Here is an 18,095-nt window from a genome sequence, read left to right on the forward strand (position 1 = left end):
TCGTGATTTGGGATAAACGGTCGATTATGAGTATGAATCGAGGATCAAGATATGGTCGGGAGGCGACGATGGTGATGGTGAAGTGACTCATCCCTGACCAAAGGTGAGCGAACGAGAGAAGAAGAATAAGAAAATGAAGAAGAAGAATGGGGAGGGGGTTAACATTAGTTAAGTGTCATGTTAGCAAATGGTTACAACAGGGATCTTATTGTAAACGATTAAAAGTTTGGTGACCAAAATGCAAGCGCCCCTAAAAGTTAGATGAATGTACTATAAGTTTTAAAAGTTGGGTGACCAAAATACAAACGTCCTAAAAATTCGGGGACTATTTATATACTTTACCCTTAATATATATATATATATATATATATAAATAATTTGATTTGATTTATTCGAGTTATCTAAGATAACTCGTATTGTCGAGTAATTTAAAATTTTATATTGAATTGGAAAATCAAAATTTTTCTTTATTATTTTGATAGTTTTGCGATTTGATTCTTAATATCCTTGTTCTTTTGATTATTTGTTCATTTTAAGTATTTTTTATCATATGGGTAACAAAACACTAGGTTTGTGCAAGTGCCTCCATGACCACCCTAACGGGGTCTTTTCCATGCATGGGAGGATCCTGTCGATAAAATTGGATAATCGGAAGTTGGACCCGAAAGCCTTCTTGATCATCAATGTCGGGCGATAGTTTGTATTCTTTAGGGGTAGGCTTAGCGGGAGCTATCAGTTTTGGTTCGTGTCGATGAACCTTGAACACTAAGGGAGTTTAGGAAGCTGCCATAATACCAAAGAGGAAGAAACGGATGGAAATAGAGTGGGAATGTTTTGGCTAGCCGATTCGTGTAGAATAAAGATAAAGAGTTATTTAATTCTCAACCCACAAAACGATCGAAAATTCAATTAAAGAGGATAGGGACTAAATTGAATTTTTACGGAAAAAAACAAAGGATTGTAGAGCATATTTGACCCTACATGTTAGAAAAGCCATGAATCTCTAACGGAACGTTTGGTTCATAAGATTACATTTGTGAATAAGATTATTGATACTTAACATTACTAAAGGAATGTTGTATTACATTATTAAGTTTGTTTAGTAAGAATATAAGATTATAATGTTTAGTTGAATGAATATAAGATTATTTGGATGCATATTTTATCGAATTGTTCATGTGATATATGTTTTTTTAATAAGTTAAAATTTAATATTAAACTATAAATATTTAATAAAAATATAAAAATATTTTAATTTTTACATTATCTAATTTTTAAGAAAAAATATATTTAATATATAATTAGTTGTATTTTTAAATAATTTTTTATAAGAATCATATTTATTTATATAAAATATAATATAATATAAAAAAGTGACCTTATCAAGTTAATCAGATCAACACTTAAGTTTGATCCAATAACAATAGCAAGGCTTAACAAGAAGAAAAAAAAAAACAATCCATAATACTTGAAGAAAATAGAAAATTAGGGTGGATTTGGAGAAGTGGAAGAAAATAGAAAATTAGGGTGGATTTGGAGAAGTGGGCATAGGGTGTAGAAATTCAGCTTATAAAAACCCAGATTTGCTTCTGTCCGAATAAGTAGAAATTCAGCCTAAATGAAGAAAATTAGAAAGACCCAAAATTAAATCAGAAAAAGAAAACCACCTGTCGATATCGGCATAACATTGACTCTTGTTTTTCTTAATCTCAGCATCCTATGAAATTTCCATAAAAACAAGTCATGCAAGGATGGCATATAATATCAACAAAAAGAAAGAAATGGAGAGTGGGTTTACAGTGATTGAATTACGAGGTTTAGCAAAGACTGAAAGAAGGAAATTTGAAGAAGCCAGTAGAATTAATAAGAATAAGAGTGCTCCATGATTATAATTTTTGGATGTCTTCTTTACCCGCTCTTCTCCGCTTTGAGGAAGCACAAGTGATCAATACTTTCTAGTAAGCTTCAAACAAGCCGGGTGAAGATTCTTCTCTTGTTTTTCCTTGTCCTCTGAAAATGCTTTAGGTGGGGGTCTTCGTTAAATTCGCCAATTACACTTTAGCCGTCGAATGTAATTCGTAATGTTTATTACTATTTTCATAGGGTAAATTAGTCTTTAAATTATACGTAATGATATATTTTTATTTTGATTTGATCTTCCGTTGTTAAGTAATAAATAAAATTGTTGACGTGATAATTTTTATTTTTAAATGATGATGCACCATTATCTTATGATGATATGTTGGTATTATTATTAATTTTTTAGTGATGAATGACCAAAACAGAACCAAAACATAATGTTATTTATGATTTAGAAAATTTATTGGGTGACCAAAATAAAATCTCATGAATAGGTGGGTGACTTAAATACATAATTTACCCTTTTTATTTTATGGATTTTTGAGATTACCGTAAATTTAAAACATTTTGGAATTTGGAAAATTTAAGTACATAAATAGTATTTAACCCTTGAATTTGTTGTTTTTTTAGTTTAATCTCTGAATAAATTTTTTTAAGTGATATGCCGCATAAGTTGTATCATCACATCTCGCAAAGATTCTAAATTTAGAGAACAAATTAAAAAAAATATCAAACTTTAAGATTAATATTGATTAACCAGTCAGAGATTAAAGTAAATAAAATTTATTAAATTTGAAATTATATATTTATTCATCTTATGAATTTTTTTTTATTAATTTACATGAGAAATAGAATGATATTAAAATATAAATCCAAATAAAATTTAAAAATAGTGATTAAACTATGTAAAATAATGATTTTTTAAAAGATATAGTATAAATATAAAATATTAAATTTTATTATAAAATAAATATTGTTTCATTAGTTGTTATCAAAAGAGTAATATAATATGTTAAATTAATGAAAGATCTCTTGATTGTAATTAAAATCTATTTAAAAGAAAATCAGGATTATATTGGGTAGCATCAAAACCTTCACTTATACCACCTCTTCCTTTTGATGTAGTCGTGAGTTGTGTCGGTAGTTTAGCCTAACTCCAAATGATGGATAACACATAAATAAATTCCGATGATAAAAAGAAAATGCAAATCACACCTGTTTTACTCCAGTCACATATAATTCCACAACTCAACCAAAATAAAACCCCAAACACCACTTTCTCACCTTGAGCAAGCTCAGTTAATGAGCTGTTGCTGTGTTTTTTTGAGTCATCGCCATCTGTGCAAAACAAAGGAAAACGCTTAAATACATCAAACTTTTAATTCACAATTTATCTCTTAGTTAATCAGATTGTGTCCAAATTAATTGAATATGCTAAAACGATAAGATGCAGGAATTTCTGCTTAAATTACCATACGTAGTATAAAGATATGTTGGTTTGATTTTGACCAAAACTCCAAAATATGCCCAGCAATTAACAAGTTCATATCAATTTCCAAATATATATATATATATATATATATATTCAGCTAATTTTTTATAAGTTAAAATTTTGTTTAGTCTAACCAAACTAAGCCTAAACAAACTTAGAAACTAAATCAATTGTGAAGATACCTTTCCTTCTGTACAATAACTAAATCTAACAAAGATAAAGATTGTCTTACTCCTACTTCAGCTATCCCCCTTACCTACCCCCAATTTAAGCTATATAATGTCAAATCCAATGAGCTTTGCTAATTGCTATTGTGTTCCCATCGACGATCTTACTTGATTTTCGTGTTCAACATAACTGATTCTTAAAGGAAGAAATTTAGGCATGGAGAATTTGCAGAAGTCGGTCATCCTTATTGTCGTTATCCTCGGCTTTGCTGCTGGTAAAATATATTTGATCTGATTTTGTCAAGAAACGATAATATTTCATTTTCTGTATTAAGGCAAATAATTATAACTCTGTAAATACAGGAAATGGGATAATGGCTCAAGGAGAAGGAAGTGTATGCGCTGTTCCGTTTGTGCTTGCAAATTGTGTAAATGATTTATGCAACAGAGAATGTGTCAACAAATTTCCACCAAATGGAACTGGATTGTGTCAGGGTAGTTCCATGTGTCTTTGCTTTCACCTTTGCTCCTAGATTTTGTCCGAGGCTCTAATAAACTTCGATTCAATTGAATCCCATTTAAATAAGGAATTTTCAATTCAGATGAGTACAATAAGATAATAGTTCAGTTTAGATCGATTTTTCAATGAATATGTATCTATATTTATATTAAATTATGAAACCATATAATCTTAAACAGTAAAATGAACTTCAAAAGAATATAGATAGAAATCAAAGCCATAGCTGGCCAGGTTTCAAAAATGAACCTTTCGTCATTACATTACAAAAACATCCTTCAAATCCATTTCTATTTTTACAGACATACACGCAAACAATGACCATAGGAATGAACATGCATGCACTCGAGATTTCAATCATTAAACACTCGGTTTTCAACTCAAACAGACGTAAATTCACATATATTTATGGATAATCCAACTTTTGAGTAAGAAAAAAAAAATCAAGACTCCATACCACTGTTTATATGATCGGGAAGTGAAATTGCTTCTGTGAAAACAAACCGTTTGGTTGCATGGAACGTTTTAGCCAGCTGCAGAACAGCGGTTTGGGAGGCATTCGTCATTGACGAAACAGAGTTCGGAAGAGCTGGCATACATTCGGGATGGAATTCCTTCTTGTTGTATGTTTGCACAAACAATGTCAATACTGCCCGACAAAAAACAAATCTGCAAATCGGAGAGAAACTAAGTTTTAACCGGAAATCTACCGCAAAATGCCAAAGGATCTTGCTTACAAGTCCTACATGCAAATGCAAGACAATGGTGCTGGGTTGTTCTACTTGTCTTAATGGTATTGTATTTACTATAAAACTAGAAGGATAAAGTTTAAAATCTCATTAATATAAATAAGAGGGATTGAGGAATATATATAGAAATGGTTTTCAACTGACTTAGTTAATGAACGTTTCATACAGTGTACCAGGCCAATTAAATTGCCTGTTAACAGTCCAACCACTTCAATTAGCTGATCTGGTTCAATTTCAACACTAGAAAAAACCAAGTTAAAGTTTTTCAAAAACATTAAAAAAGGACTCATTATACCACTACATTAAAGAGAAAACTAGTCAAATAGAGATCCTTTACCATGGAGCATGGGCTTCCCTAAATATTTCAACCCTCACAATAGAACACGGAATTACCTAAGAAGAAACCGCCGTAGGAATGGATCTCTAAGAATCTGTGCCCAGACAGGATCAAGGTTATCTGATGTTGCCAAAGTCAGGCCCCAGTCATTCAATGACGAAGAAAGCAGGCTCTCAGCATGTTCATATGTGTCCTGGGAAATTCCCACAAGTTAATATACCAAACAAAATAAAAGGACAAACAAATATGCCAAACAGAAGATTTGTTCCTTACCATTTCCACATCAGAGCCTGAAATGCCAAGCAACAGACAAAAAGCCTGCAGCGGAGCTGTTAGAAAAATGGTGAACAGGCTACCAACTGAGTGACGAGAAGAATCGCTGGTGCTAATTGGAAATGAACAGCTAGGGGATAAAAACAATGCAGCTCGCTCTCCTTTCTCAGCTCCACTAATAGCCTGCAGATGTTTTAAGACAAGATGAGCTCTGACATGGGTTTGATACATAAAATAAGGTAAGAGAAGGTATTATTATAAATTATGCACAAAACACGTTGTCAACAATAAACAAGAAATGGTTCGACACTTGCCTTAAACACCTCACTAACATCGCTTTCAATTATTATGAAGAGTGGTCTTCTTGTGAATGGAATCAAGTCGCTTGGGTAAATACAGTTCAATCCTGGAAATGAGTTAGTTGATGACAATACAAACATTTATAATTCTAGCACACACGAGGGTAACAGCGTTAAGACTGAATAAAGTAATATCACATTATCAGAGGACTTACATAATTCTCAAATGGAAAATGACTAAGACCAGTACAAACATAAATATTAAAAATATGAAACTTAAAGACCACGAAGGTCCTTAAGCATATGGATCATGCCAGGAAGAAAGTTTCAAAATCATAGAAACAATATGCTTGGCATGTTTATTGGTTGACAAAATATTAGAAATAGCAGAGATGCTGCATATTACATTTTCACATAATGTGACATGTTTGATAAAGCCTACTGAAAGAAAACCAAACCCTAAAATTAACTAGTATGAACACCTGCTACCATTACAACAGAATACGAGAATCATTGAACAAGATCCCAAGGTTCTCAACTGACTGCCATTGTGTATGGGTATGAATTATGCCTTTACAAGAAACATCAAATTTATAATGGAGAAGGGATTTCTGAGGAGGTTGATCACTTATGCAATCTCTTTGATTCATCCCACAAGTAAAGATTAAACCATAAATAAGCTAAACAATGAATACAATAGTAGATTATGAATAAGTGATTGCTAATTGCTTAAAATTTTGTGAATACCTCCACTCCCACGATTACCAAACTGCAAGCAACCAGTGTGAGAACTGATAAAATCCCCTTTGTTTTCACTAGCAGAAGGGTTGGGGCTATCACTTGGTGAACTCATAGATGAAGTGGAGGTTCCATCTGAGTGAATTGTATGAGACTGGAAGTCCCTTGTAATATTCTCTGTTGTATTGGTATAAGGCCCAGAACCTGAGGGAGACGATGTATGTCCAGTTGTTCCTGAAGCATTTTATTATAAATGGCATAAACAGCTGCAATTATGATAATGAACAGGAGCAGGAGCCACAACTGATCACCTGAAGCTGACAAATATACCAAGAGAACACCATCAGGGGGGAGCTCTTCACAGATAGTTGCCAGAACCTGCTCACAGAAGGTACAGAAAGGTAGTCATCACACAGCCCCAGTTTTATTAGTAAAACCCCTATTCATTGTAGAAATTGGCAGGTAAGTTACATAAACAGGCTACATCAATTGTCTCAAAAATATGTGTTTTACAATATCCCCTGACATGCAAGAAAAGGCATGTAGTTAACTAAAAAGCCCCCAGTAAATTCTAATTCCATGAAGAGCGAGAAATTATCTCATTAATGGACATAGAAACAGCAATTTATCAAGGTAAAAATCTCCTTGATCTATACACAAATTACAATTAATATTTACTTAGATATGTTATCGAAATAAACCAGAATTGATGCCTCACGAGCAGCTTGCAAGTACTGCATTTTCTTTTGGATCCCTACACTTCCGCTGTACTAATACAGAAAGCAAGAGCCTAAGTAGGTCTTACCAACTTGGCCTCTCTTAAAAATTGCAACGAGTTTAAGTTATTCATCATCCAATCAATCACTCATACAGTTATTCTCTTGATCATTTAAAATGTACAACCATTTAAAAGCTCGACAGCCACACTCCAGCTCTTCTCTCCCTCTCTTATATTTTTCTTTCCAAAAAATATTTAATTCATTAAAGTTTATTCTTTACTGGTCCCCCAAAAAAAGTTTAATCTATTGCCATCTTATTTTAATAATAATAGTAAACCACTTCCTTAAAACAAAACGCCTTAGGATTGGTTGGCTGCTAAAAGCAGTGTTTTGGCAGCCAACAGCAACATAAACGACCCCAAAACTACAAACTGAAGAAAATATCTAATCATAGAGGTTTTGAACTTACTGCAATAAAATGTGTTAGTGATGGTCGATATAATACAGCTTTTCTCGGGTTAGGTGGCAAAGTAGGATCAGTAATATCTTGGGAGTGGTTAATGCGACTAGATCCTAAGGCTCCATTCTGACCACTTTTACCACCAGTTGACAGGTAGAAAGAACCACTGGGCTCCCATTCCAGGCACTGAAGCATCCTAAAGGTGTCAAGGGTGAGCTCTGAAAATTTGACCTGATCAAGAATAAACAGCAGAAAAAGATAGATTACAGACTATTTTTAATTCATTATATATGGCAAAGGCAAAAAACAATTCAACTTTTAAAGCTATATATATATATATATATCATTTATGAAAAAGAAAGAGAGGAAAACCCTTAAATCTTAATCCCTAACCTCGTTACGATGATAGCTGCTCAGCACAGCATCTCGCAATCTCAAATTCTTTCTTGCAACTGGTGCAGCAACCTGAGGTAGAACATCAGGATGGGGGTCCAGTACAAGACTATACCTTAAAGGCCTGATATTCATAAAAGCAGTGTCAGCTTTCAAAAATCTTACTATCTCCTGAACCACCAGCTTCCATTCTTTAAAGTCAGTGTCCTGGAGAAAAGATGGATTACAATCATTAATCTGTACACAAATAACCATTACCATTCAAATAAAGGACAAATCTGAATATTAAAGGGAAATTTGGAGGTTCCTAAAAAACATCTAACACCTAATGAAACCTTGACCAAAGGACAGGAACCAAAAATATTTAAAAAGCTAATATCGTATTACAGTTAGTTCAACATTCAAAAACTACTTGACTCTCAGTGGCACCTTTTGTTTTTCTTTTTTTAAATAGAAGGCAGATGTACAGACGACAATATAAAATATCATCATTCATTCAAACCCAAACATCCAACCCCATGTTAAAGTTTACTATGTATTGTTATTCCATGATATACTACTAACAGTGATGATTACCCCTTTCCTCCATGATTCAAAATTCAATCCCGTCCAGAAAAAAAATGTGAAAAGGAGCAATCAAACAACAATAATAATAAACCTGAAAAGTCCTCCTGCATTCATCAACCAACATCTTCAGCTGATTAACTAACTGATGGACCATTTCTCTCCGGTTTAGAACCAAACACACCATCAAAAACCTAGCCAGAAACCTCAATTGTTTATTCGCAAGATTGAAATCCTGAATTGATCCCTCTTTGAAATACTCCCTTGTCAATATCGCCTCATAAAAGATATAGGCTTCAGACAAGTAACTTGCTTCACTTGTTTGCATATACTGTCCATAATAAAGCTGAGCAATTCGTGACGCAATCTCGCCAATCTCCCATCTCTTAAGCCCTGCTTCCACTATCTTCTGCCGATTTTCCTGCTGGAACTTCCACAGCTGAGTGTAGACCTTGAATACCTTGTAAAAGTATGTATCGTACCTATAAAGTAGAAAACCAAACATACCAAATTCATCATTCAATTGTCTTTCAAAGAATGTTCCACAACTTATGGTTTTATTTACACTGTAAAAGACCCACACGCTTACAAGTTACTAAATTTCTCTTCGATTATTGGTTTGAAGACTCGTTTTCTACATTTCTCTATTTTCTTCCCAAATAATTCCTAACAGGGAAAAGCAAGTGGTAAAAGTAAAACCATAATTAATAAAAATGAATGAAAGAAAAAAATGCAATATCAATTCAACATAATTATTTGATATTTTATTAAAAATAAACATTTTTTCCTCAGAATTTAGTTGCAACTTCAAGTTTTAGCTGTTGGAATCATAATTCAGGTCCGCATCCAAATGCATTCTTGCTTTCTGTTTCTAGAAAGAGAAACAAAAGGCAAAATTAACAACCAAATGGTGCCTTCCGGAAGATGGTCAAAGAATTTGTTTCAACATTCTAAATAAACCATTCGGGAAGATAGGTTTTAAAATTTATTTTCCTCTAATTTAATTTATTTACCTTGAAAATTGCGGAAAAATCAAAGGAAATAAAAGCTCGAAATCATAATGTCAAAAACATGATAAATATAAAAGAAAATTTTCACAAAAATATAAATACTATACCTGTTCCGCTCATAGTAAGGCAAGTCTCTGATCTTAGAAAACTTCTTATCAGCTTTATCGACTAAAGTCCAATACCTCTCGCTCACCGGAATATTGCCACTACCGCTATTGTTGTTGTTCATTTGCTGCTGCGACATTTCCTTTTACTTTTTGACTTGCGAATGCGCTCCGTCGGCTTCTTCACGTGTCAGCGACCCCGACTCTCTCCGGCCGAATTGGAGGTCCTTTATTTATTCCGATGATCTAATCGGTTGGGTTTCAAAGTAATTAGACCGAAATTAAGAGGGCGAATCTATAGTTTGATCGGGAAAAGATAGATGACTCGGGAGGATTTTTTTTTATTCCCCTTCAAGATATTTAACGATCACAGTGATTTAGTGAGGGTTCCCCCCCCCCCGCCGTATTTCCTTCACATTTACTTGCAAATGATTTTCTTTTTCATTTTAATTTTAAGAGAGAAAGAAGGAAAAATAGCTAAAGTTAAAAATGGCAGTATAATAAGCAATACCATATAAATATACACAGAGGATATGCTAATGTCCCTATAATACGTGTCATTAACCTATAAAAATTTATATAAATATATAATATCTAGAAAAACTATTATGATATATAAAAATATATTAAGCATAGCAAAGATTATACTAATTTATAATAAAGATATTTTAATATTTATTTACGTTTTATTTATTGATTAATACATATGAAATATTATAAAAAATATTATAAAACGAAAGACTCAAGTGGATTTATTTTATTCACTCTTAACCTAAACTTTAAATCTTACTTAAAAAATAACATTTGATCTTGTTAAATCGTATAAGAATTATAGTTTACAATAAAAAATTTAAACTACTAACAATCAACTGGTTCAGTGAGATGAGACACTAGATTCATTAAGCAAGGTCAAGAGTTCAAACTCTAACATATGTGAATGAAATAAATTGGGTTATGAGGGTCGCCCTTGCCTCTGTAGAATCCGACTTGGGTTAGTCGATTAAAAGATCGGATACTAGTTATTAATTCAAAAAAATTAAACTTATGTTTATAAATAATATATTTTTAATCCTATATAAATAAGTGAATTATTCGAATTTTAAAGTTTGAATTTGATATTAGTTATTAATTGATACTTAAAATCAATATAAATGCTCTTACCAGTAAAAATTATAAAAATCAATATCATATCCAAAGCATATTTGGGCTGCGATTAAAAAAAATTAAAAAGAGCGTCTAATCAAATATGATCCATTCCTCACCCGGAGAGGACAAAAGCATTGGGCAATGGATGTATGCATCTTAAAGCCCATGGACTGTTTTGGTAGCTTTGTTGATTCACTTCTGGGCTTATATTAGAACACTTCAGAATTGCATTGCATATAATAAAACAAAGTGGATGGTTATGGACTTCGTTGGCCAACTAATCCATGCGAGATAAAAAATTAAAAATATAGGTGTTTAAGAATTATATTATGGTCTAAATCATTTGTTATAATATGTGTAAAATTTGTTATGGAAAAATGATATATTCCATAAAATATAATAAATAATTAAAAAAAATTATGAGGACATAATTATTTTTCTTTCGACTTATATGATGAGTTCTATTTTTTAATATATTTTTATAGAACTTATCATTCTCTCGTGACAAATTCTACTTACATTTTAGTAAATTACTTATATCTTAAAATAATTCTCAAACCTCCATATTTTTTTAATAAAAAATATGCCCGGATCGTTTTCAAATTTTATTGGATGATTATGCCTTCATAATTTTGAAAACAAGTGACATCATGTTGATGCAAACATATAAAATCCACACCGATGTATCGGTTAACGTTGTAATATATTGTTTTATTCTTAATTAATATTAAATTTTGAATACATTTTTGGATTATTATAAAATTAAAAGATACTAGTATAATTTAATTTAACCTTTTTCAGTTAAATATTTGGATTTAATTGTAAAATTGAATTTGATATCCAGTTTGTTTAATCCAATTATATAAACATAAGTTACACTATCCCTTTAAAAAATATTGAAAACGGCAGCCGTAACTCTAGGTTATTTTCTTATCAAGCTACCTTCCATCTACCAATAATGCCTACATATTATATTTGTGCAATTACACACCAAAAGGGATATAATCGTCTGTGCAAAATTTCATTGTTCACCATAATTAATTCAGATATCAGATGGTAGTATTCTTCAAAAACGTGGCAAAAATCAATTGGTAAGGCGGTTGGTGATGTTATGTATGGGGATTCTAAACAAGTCCACTCACCTACACTTCACCAACCAATACCAAAGCTTAGACGGTACGTACTTAAGCTAATTCACAACTTCTTTCTCATATTAAGAAATTCTAAAATATTTATATAATTATTGTGATTTTTTTAAAATATTGTATTGTATTTTGTATCATAATAATTTAATTTTTGTGCACATAAATATGAGAGGATAAAGCAGAAGATAAGGAGATGGACACCCCGTTCTAAGCCCCCCTTCACCGCTTTCTTTTTGATTCATTTTTTTTCCTTTGGATCCAAAGAGTATTGAAACATGAGTTCTTCATCAAGCACTCCAAATCCTTGGACACCCTATGAAACTTTCAAAGATTGTTCTCAAGGTGTTTGTAGTATGTATTGCCCGCAATGGTGTTATTTTATTTTCCCACCACCACCTCCTTTCCCCGCCGAATACGATTCCTCCTCCGATTTCTCACCTCTCATTATAGCCTTAATCGGGATCTTGGCGAGCGCATTCATCTTGGTAAGTTACTACACGATCATCTCCAAGTATTGCAGAAGGCGTAGGCAGAGTCATACGAGCTTAGATTTCAATGAAAACAGAGATGAAGCGAATCACGATGGGTGGCAAACTGGTTCACAAGGGTTAGATGAAAGTCTTATTAAGGCTATTACGGTTTGCAAGTTCAAGAAAAACGAGGGTTTGATCGAAGGAACCGATTGTTCGGTTTGTTTGAGTGAGTTCATGGAAGATGAGAGTTTGAGATTGTTGCCTAAATGTAACCATGCTTTTCACGTTCCATGTATCGATACTTGGTTAAAATCACACTCTAGTTGTCCCCTTTGCCGCGCCAATATCGCCTTCACCAACCAACCGGTGATCGCCGCGACGGTCCAGGAAGGTCCCGGCCGGAATGTCGGTGTATCTGCAAGTGTGTATCAGCAAAGGAATGAAGGTATATCGGTGATCCAGGATCTGGAAAGTGGTGTTAGAGAAGAAGCTGTTGTTAGCCTCGTCGTTAATGAAGACGGTGGGAAAACGGCCGGTGAAGAAGATGTTAGAGACATGGCGGTGTTGGAAATCGAACGAGATGGGGATCGAAACCGACCTTTAAGAAGGTCCGTTTCGATGAGTTCTTCAGTGTTTTCACATGGACAAATGATGTCCATTGCTGATATATTACACATCAGCGAGGAAGACGAGGATGAACAACATTTGCAGTCGTCAATGGGGATTGGATCCTCAAAACAATTCGATGCAACGGAATATTGTTGCAAATCGAATCACAAAAATGGGGTTTTCAATTTGGTTAGAAGTCCTCTAGCAATGAAGAGATCAATCTCTACAGGAAGATGCATATTCCCCGGGCTTGAAAAAGAGAGAACTTGAATTTAACAGTTAAACCTAGCGACGTATACAAGCAACCGGTATGTTAGAAGCTAAATCTTAATTTCTGCAATTCTTTTAATTTATTTGTACGAAAAACGAGAAAATTCAATTCACCAAAATTGAGTGAAGTCAGTTTCTCTGTGTATACAAAACCAGTTTTCTTCCCTCTATGTTAGGATTTCATATTTATAGCTCGAATACATATTCATAAATTTGAATTGATGATTGATTTGGTTCATGTTTGTTAACTTAAAAGCAATGTGTTGCAAATCCTAATTTGTACAAGCAATAAGGCGGTGACTTGTCAAGGAACAAAACAAATAGGGTTGGAAGGGAGTTGGGGAACTTTGCAATTAAAATTAATTAATGGACTTGAAATCATTGAGTGGGATTGACCTTGGCTACAACAAAGACAGGACAGCTGAACTACTACTACACCATATACAAACATATATTTTGTAGAGTGGCTTTTGTCTTGGAAAAAAACTGGACTTTTAAATATGACATAATTACATAAACAACACATTATCATATATATATATATATATATATATATATTATTGTCTAATCATTTTCATATTTTGCTCTTTCAAGGTTCTTTGGAATGAAATGATATTATGAATGAATTTTTGGGTTATTTTGGAACTTTAGGAGGAATAATGATGAAATGATGAGTGGACGGACACGCCACTCTAATATTCTTAAACTTTAAAGGGTATTTTTATTGTTCCATGAAAGTGACAGATTCAGCAGCCCAATGAATATGGGAAGTTATATAGTGAGCGGAAACTTTAATATACAATTAAAAAAATATTATCGATTTTATTATTATTTAAATAAAAAATAGGTAAAAATTATTTAAAATATTATTATTTATACCTAAAATATTATTGAGCGTTTTATCGAGTTTAGTAATATATCCTGTAAAGAAGTATCTAAAACATTATTATTTTTTTTATTGGATATATTACAAAACCCAGTAAAACGTCAAATAATAACAAAATCGGTAGAAATAATAATGTTTTTGATAATTTTTTTACCAATTTTATTATTTAAATAATAACAAAACCGATATCATATTTTTTTAACCATAAATTAAGACTGCCGCTCGTGATCATTTCCTCATTAATATAATTAACAGCTAGTCTAGTTATATTTCTTTGGCTCATCTTGGTTTCAGTGAGTCTCAACCTCCTCTTCCTGTCCCTATTACAGATTCTTTCTTTTTCTTTTCTTTTTTTATAATATAAAATTGGCACTTGGTAGTGGCTTTGAACAAAATGATACCATTTCCTCCACAAATACATAGTTGGAATAAAATGGATGTCAAGAAATCCATGTGAAAGAATGTACTGATTTCAGTGGTTCTAAAGCAAAAAAAATAAAATGAATAACAGAGATACCATTATTTAAAAGAATAATTATAAATCTAGAACATTAAATATGTTAAATTTCATATTTGAAATATAAATTAATCATATTTATTGAGAAATAGAATCTCAATATTAACAAATTTTGTTTATTGTGCACTGGACTTGTGGGCTAACCCAAGCACAATGTGGACTTAGAAAAGTATCGAGCTGTAGCCCAACTCAAACTGATCCATAAATTGATAAAATAAAATGCACTCTGGATGAATAATTTGACATGTAATTAAACATGACTCGTAATTATTAGTATTATTATTTTCGCATTATTAGTTATGGGTCGTTTTAACATACAACAGTACAAGGTGCGGATGATATAATTACCTTATTCCATTATTACTTAAACAATATTGATATGGCAGTTCCCATGGGCATTGAAATGATTTCATTTCGATGGAATTTTCGAACCTTTGTAGGAGAACACACGAACTGCATTATTGTAACTTATCTCTGCCAATTCTTCTTTACTCATTTCTAGTAAGGATGCAACATATATAAGTATCTGCAAAAACCAAGTCATTGAACTATCCCCATCATTACTTAATCACTGAATTCTATATAATTTATTCGAGATTAATTTAGTACGGAAAATACTTTAAAATCTCGGATTTGAATCTCATCATTTATATGGTATAGTTTTAAAAAAACAGCGAAGAGGAAGAAGACATACACTATGAACATTTGCAGGCTGATTTAGGGTATTATTCCCAGGAACGAAGTAGAGAGGGTTTGTTGGTAGCGCATCAGGTGAATCCGTTTCTAATAATATTCTATCAAGAGGTACCTGTCAGCTTAGAGTAAGGCAAATGCCACTAATTCAGAAATTCGGATTTTAAATCATTAATTATATAAATTAATTAAGTTTATGAAATTCAAGTGGATATAAAATTTTTGAATTACCGCTTTGACGATCTTTCTGGCTTTGTCTTCTTCCAATGGCATCAAATGACCAGAGAATGAAAAGTAGGAGCCAAGCTTTGTAAGTTGAGGTACTACCTCTGGTGCTCCGTTGAAAGAATGTAGTATTACACCTGCTGGAAAATGTCCCATTTCCCTTCAAATTAAATAATAATTAGGAATGTCAACCTCAATTAATTAATTAATGTGATAATTAAGAATAAATCATACTTCATTATTTGAAGAAGCTCGGGAAAAGCTTCGAGACAATGCACACTTGCTGGTCTTTTTAACTCTCTTGCAAGTTCAAGCTGTTTCTTGAACACTTTCAACTTCAAACCAAATAATAAATAATCTTTAAAACTTCATATTAAATATAAATATTTGAATATATATATATTAAAAACAAAAAATACAAAGAAAGTTGAAAAAAGAAACATACCTGTTGCCCAAAATCAACCCCTTTTGCTAGAGGGCTTTTGTCTAAACCAATCTGGAAAAAAAAAACATTTGCATGCATGCATATTATCTTGGTTAGTGTTTATCATTTACTAATATTAATTAAAAAATATGCAGTAGTTTCTATCGTTAATTATTATAAACTACAATGATGGTTTGTTTTTCTTTCAAAATCCATTATCTCAATTCGCACAATGACGTATATTTATGAGCAAAAACTGGAAGAAGTTAATAAATTTATAAATATTATATCTTAAGTAACATGGTTTTGAAATTTAATTCCAAGGCTACTTTTTAATTACATAATATATTGTTTTTATGTCTTCACATATTATAAATATTATAATAAACATATGTGTTATTATAATATAATATTAATTTTAAGGCTACTTCTTTTTTCTTTGTCGTTCTGCCATTGAAGGCTTTTTTTTTTACCTTAAATTCTTATACTTTTTTTAGCAACGATCAAGTTTCGACGATTTTATCTCTCATTTTTTCTGGGTGATTAGGGTCTCTATCTTCATTTTCTAGGATGGTTTGTCTCTGCTTATTGAAAACAAAACAAAATGATTGATTACCTATACTTGTTTTTATTTGGATTAATATTTATTATTTCTTCATACTAACATAGAGTATGGAAAATTATATTTTCTGGGGTAATTAAGAGGCTTAAAGAAGATGTTAATATACACGACGGACCTCCCCGACAGCAGCCGAAGGGTTTGCTTCAAATAACTGTTTGAGAGTGTCGAACCAAGAGGGACTCCTTCCTTCAACGAACCTGTAAAAAGCAATAATTAAGGAACTGAAGAAAATAAATTAAAGTTTGGAGACCCAAAGCACAATTATACATATATATATATACCATGGATGCAGTCCAAAATTTGGAATCACAGATTCATATTCGTCACTCATTTCTTTCACTAGATGCCAGTCTTTCTGAGAAAAGAAAAGAGGTTATCCCGACTAATATAACTCCTACTTATCACACAAACTTATAAAATTTGAAGGATAAAAACAAACTATTAATAGAAAATAACAAAAAATAAATTTATTTGAAAATTTCAAGACGGCCAACCTCCATCGATCCATTAGTGAGTTTACCGTTACAAGTAAAGGAAGATAATTAAGAGTTATGTATATACCTCGGTTATCCCGTCGACGGCCATGTAAACAACTCCGGCACCAAGGGCGGTTTCAATGAGCAGGGGAGCCATGTCGAGAACTCTTTGGTCTTGAAGGTGACAGTGTGCGTCAAAAAGTTTCATGGCCGTGGATTTGATGCTGGTTTCGCTTGAAACAATCGAGAAAACAGCGAGAGAAATGTAGAGGATTTTGATTCTGATGGGTTGTTTCATGTTTTTGCTACGTTGGTAAAGTGAAGAAGCTGAATATAATTGGAGGTGGTCCACAGACTAGAACCCTCGCAATGTGATTGGTAACTTGTGCCAACATGTCTTGATTGATGGCGTTTTATAAACAAATTTATCGTATTTTTATATAAGCTAATTAAGTTTTTTAATACACCATGTTGCCATTAATTTAAAAGCAAGAAAGGAAATTACATATTTGGGCATTTGACTTTAGGTATCGTATATCACCTGTTTATCTAACGCATATTATTAGGATGAAAGGAATAAGTTGTTTCATTTTTAAATAATTAAAGTATAAAAATTAAGGAAATTAGAGTTTGATTTTATTAATTTTAAAATATTTTTTTAAAAAAATAATAAAAAAGTTAGGAATTAATACTTGGTTTTATTAATTTTAAACTAACAATATATTTAATAATAATTAAATCATAATTTTAGGAAAAACAGGGCTTAAATATAATAATGTTAAAAGTATTAGTTACTTAAAATACAATTACCTATTAATTGAAGAAATAAAGAAATTTTTTTAAGAAATCAAAGTCGTATAATATGATACAAATTGTCGGGTTGTCTTGACAATATAAACAGACTAACCAATTATTTTATTATTATAC

General features: G+C 32.0%; 3 protein-coding genes across 3 annotated transcripts; 1 reads left to right on the forward strand and 2 right to left on the reverse strand.

Annotated features, from left to right (window-relative positions):
• Positions 1-4,277: 4,277 nt before the first annotated feature.
• LOC120162288 (protein SCAI) lies at positions 4,278-10,032 on the reverse strand. Its single transcript, XM_039172457.1, has 10 exons — positions 9,686-10,032; positions 8,663-9,050; positions 8,005-8,211; positions 7,621-7,842; positions 6,744-6,810; positions 6,442-6,666; positions 5,710-5,801; positions 5,396-5,578; positions 5,179-5,315; positions 4,278-4,705 (listed from the first exon to the last, which is right to left on the reverse strand). Exons 1-10 carry the CDS (start codon positions 9,820-9,822, stop codon positions 4,480-4,482), a joined length of 1,884 nt encoding a protein of 627 aa, XP_039028388.1. The 5' UTR covers positions 9,823-10,032; the 3' UTR covers positions 4,278-4,479.
• Positions 10,033-12,179: 2,147 nt separating this feature from the next.
• Positions 12,180-13,373, forward strand: LOC120162294 (RING-H2 finger protein ATL52-like). The gene has a single exon (XM_039172462.1). It carries the CDS (start codon positions 12,249-12,251, stop codon positions 13,323-13,325), a length of 1,077 nt encoding a protein of 358 aa, XP_039028393.1. The 5' UTR covers positions 12,180-12,248; the 3' UTR covers positions 13,326-13,373.
• A 1,625-nt stretch (positions 13,374-14,998) lies between these two features.
• On the reverse strand, positions 14,999-17,594 carry LOC120162295 (uncharacterized metal-dependent hydrolase YabD-like). The gene is made up of 8 exons (XM_039172463.1): positions 17,254-17,594; positions 16,974-17,047; positions 16,808-16,889; positions 16,092-16,142; positions 15,881-15,981; positions 15,653-15,806; positions 15,423-15,536; positions 14,999-15,254 (listed from the first exon to the last, which is right to left on the reverse strand). The coding sequence occupies exons 1-8, from the start codon at positions 17,464-17,466 to the stop codon at positions 15,138-15,140; spliced, it is 906 nt and encodes a 301-aa protein (XP_039028394.1). The 5' UTR covers positions 17,467-17,594; the 3' UTR covers positions 14,999-15,137.
• Positions 17,595-18,095: the final 501 nt, after the last annotated feature.

The sequence above is a fragment of the Hibiscus syriacus genome, unplaced genomic scaffold (genome assembly GCF_006381635.1).
Source record: "Hibiscus syriacus cultivar Baekdansim isolate YM2019G1 unplaced genomic scaffold, ASM638163v2 tig00111402_pilon, whole genome shotgun sequence".
NCBI classification, from domain to species: Eukaryota; Viridiplantae; Streptophyta; class Magnoliopsida; order Malvales; family Malvaceae; genus Hibiscus; species Hibiscus syriacus.

Coding starts and splice junctions, on each gene's coding strand:
- LOC120162288 (XM_039172457.1), bottom strand. CDS start 9,822: ATGTCGCAGCAGCAAATGAACAACAACAATAGCGGTAGTGGCAATATT. Junction 8,212..8,662: donor AATGCAGGAGGACTTTTCAG/GTTTATTATTAT, acceptor TCTTTTCTCCAG/GACACTGACTTTAAAGAATG. Junction 5,802..6,441: donor TGGTAATCGTGGGAGTGGAG/GTATTCACAAAA, acceptor ACTCATTTCCAG/GATTGAACTGTATTTACCCA.
- LOC120162294 (XM_039172462.1), top strand. CDS start 12,249: ATGAGTTCTTCATCAAGCACTCCAAATCCTTGGACACCCTATGAAACT.
- LOC120162295 (XM_039172463.1), bottom strand. CDS start 17,466: ATGAAACAACCCATCAGAATCAAAATCCTCTACATTTCTCTCGCTGTT. Junction 15,982..16,091: donor GGGTTGATTTTGGGCAACAG/GTATGTTTCTTT, acceptor TTTGGTTTGAAG/TTGAAAGTGTTCAAGAAACA. Junction 15,807..15,880: donor GAGCTTCTTCAAATAATGAA/GTATGATTTATT, acceptor TTTAATTTGAAG/GGAAATGGGACATTTTCCAG.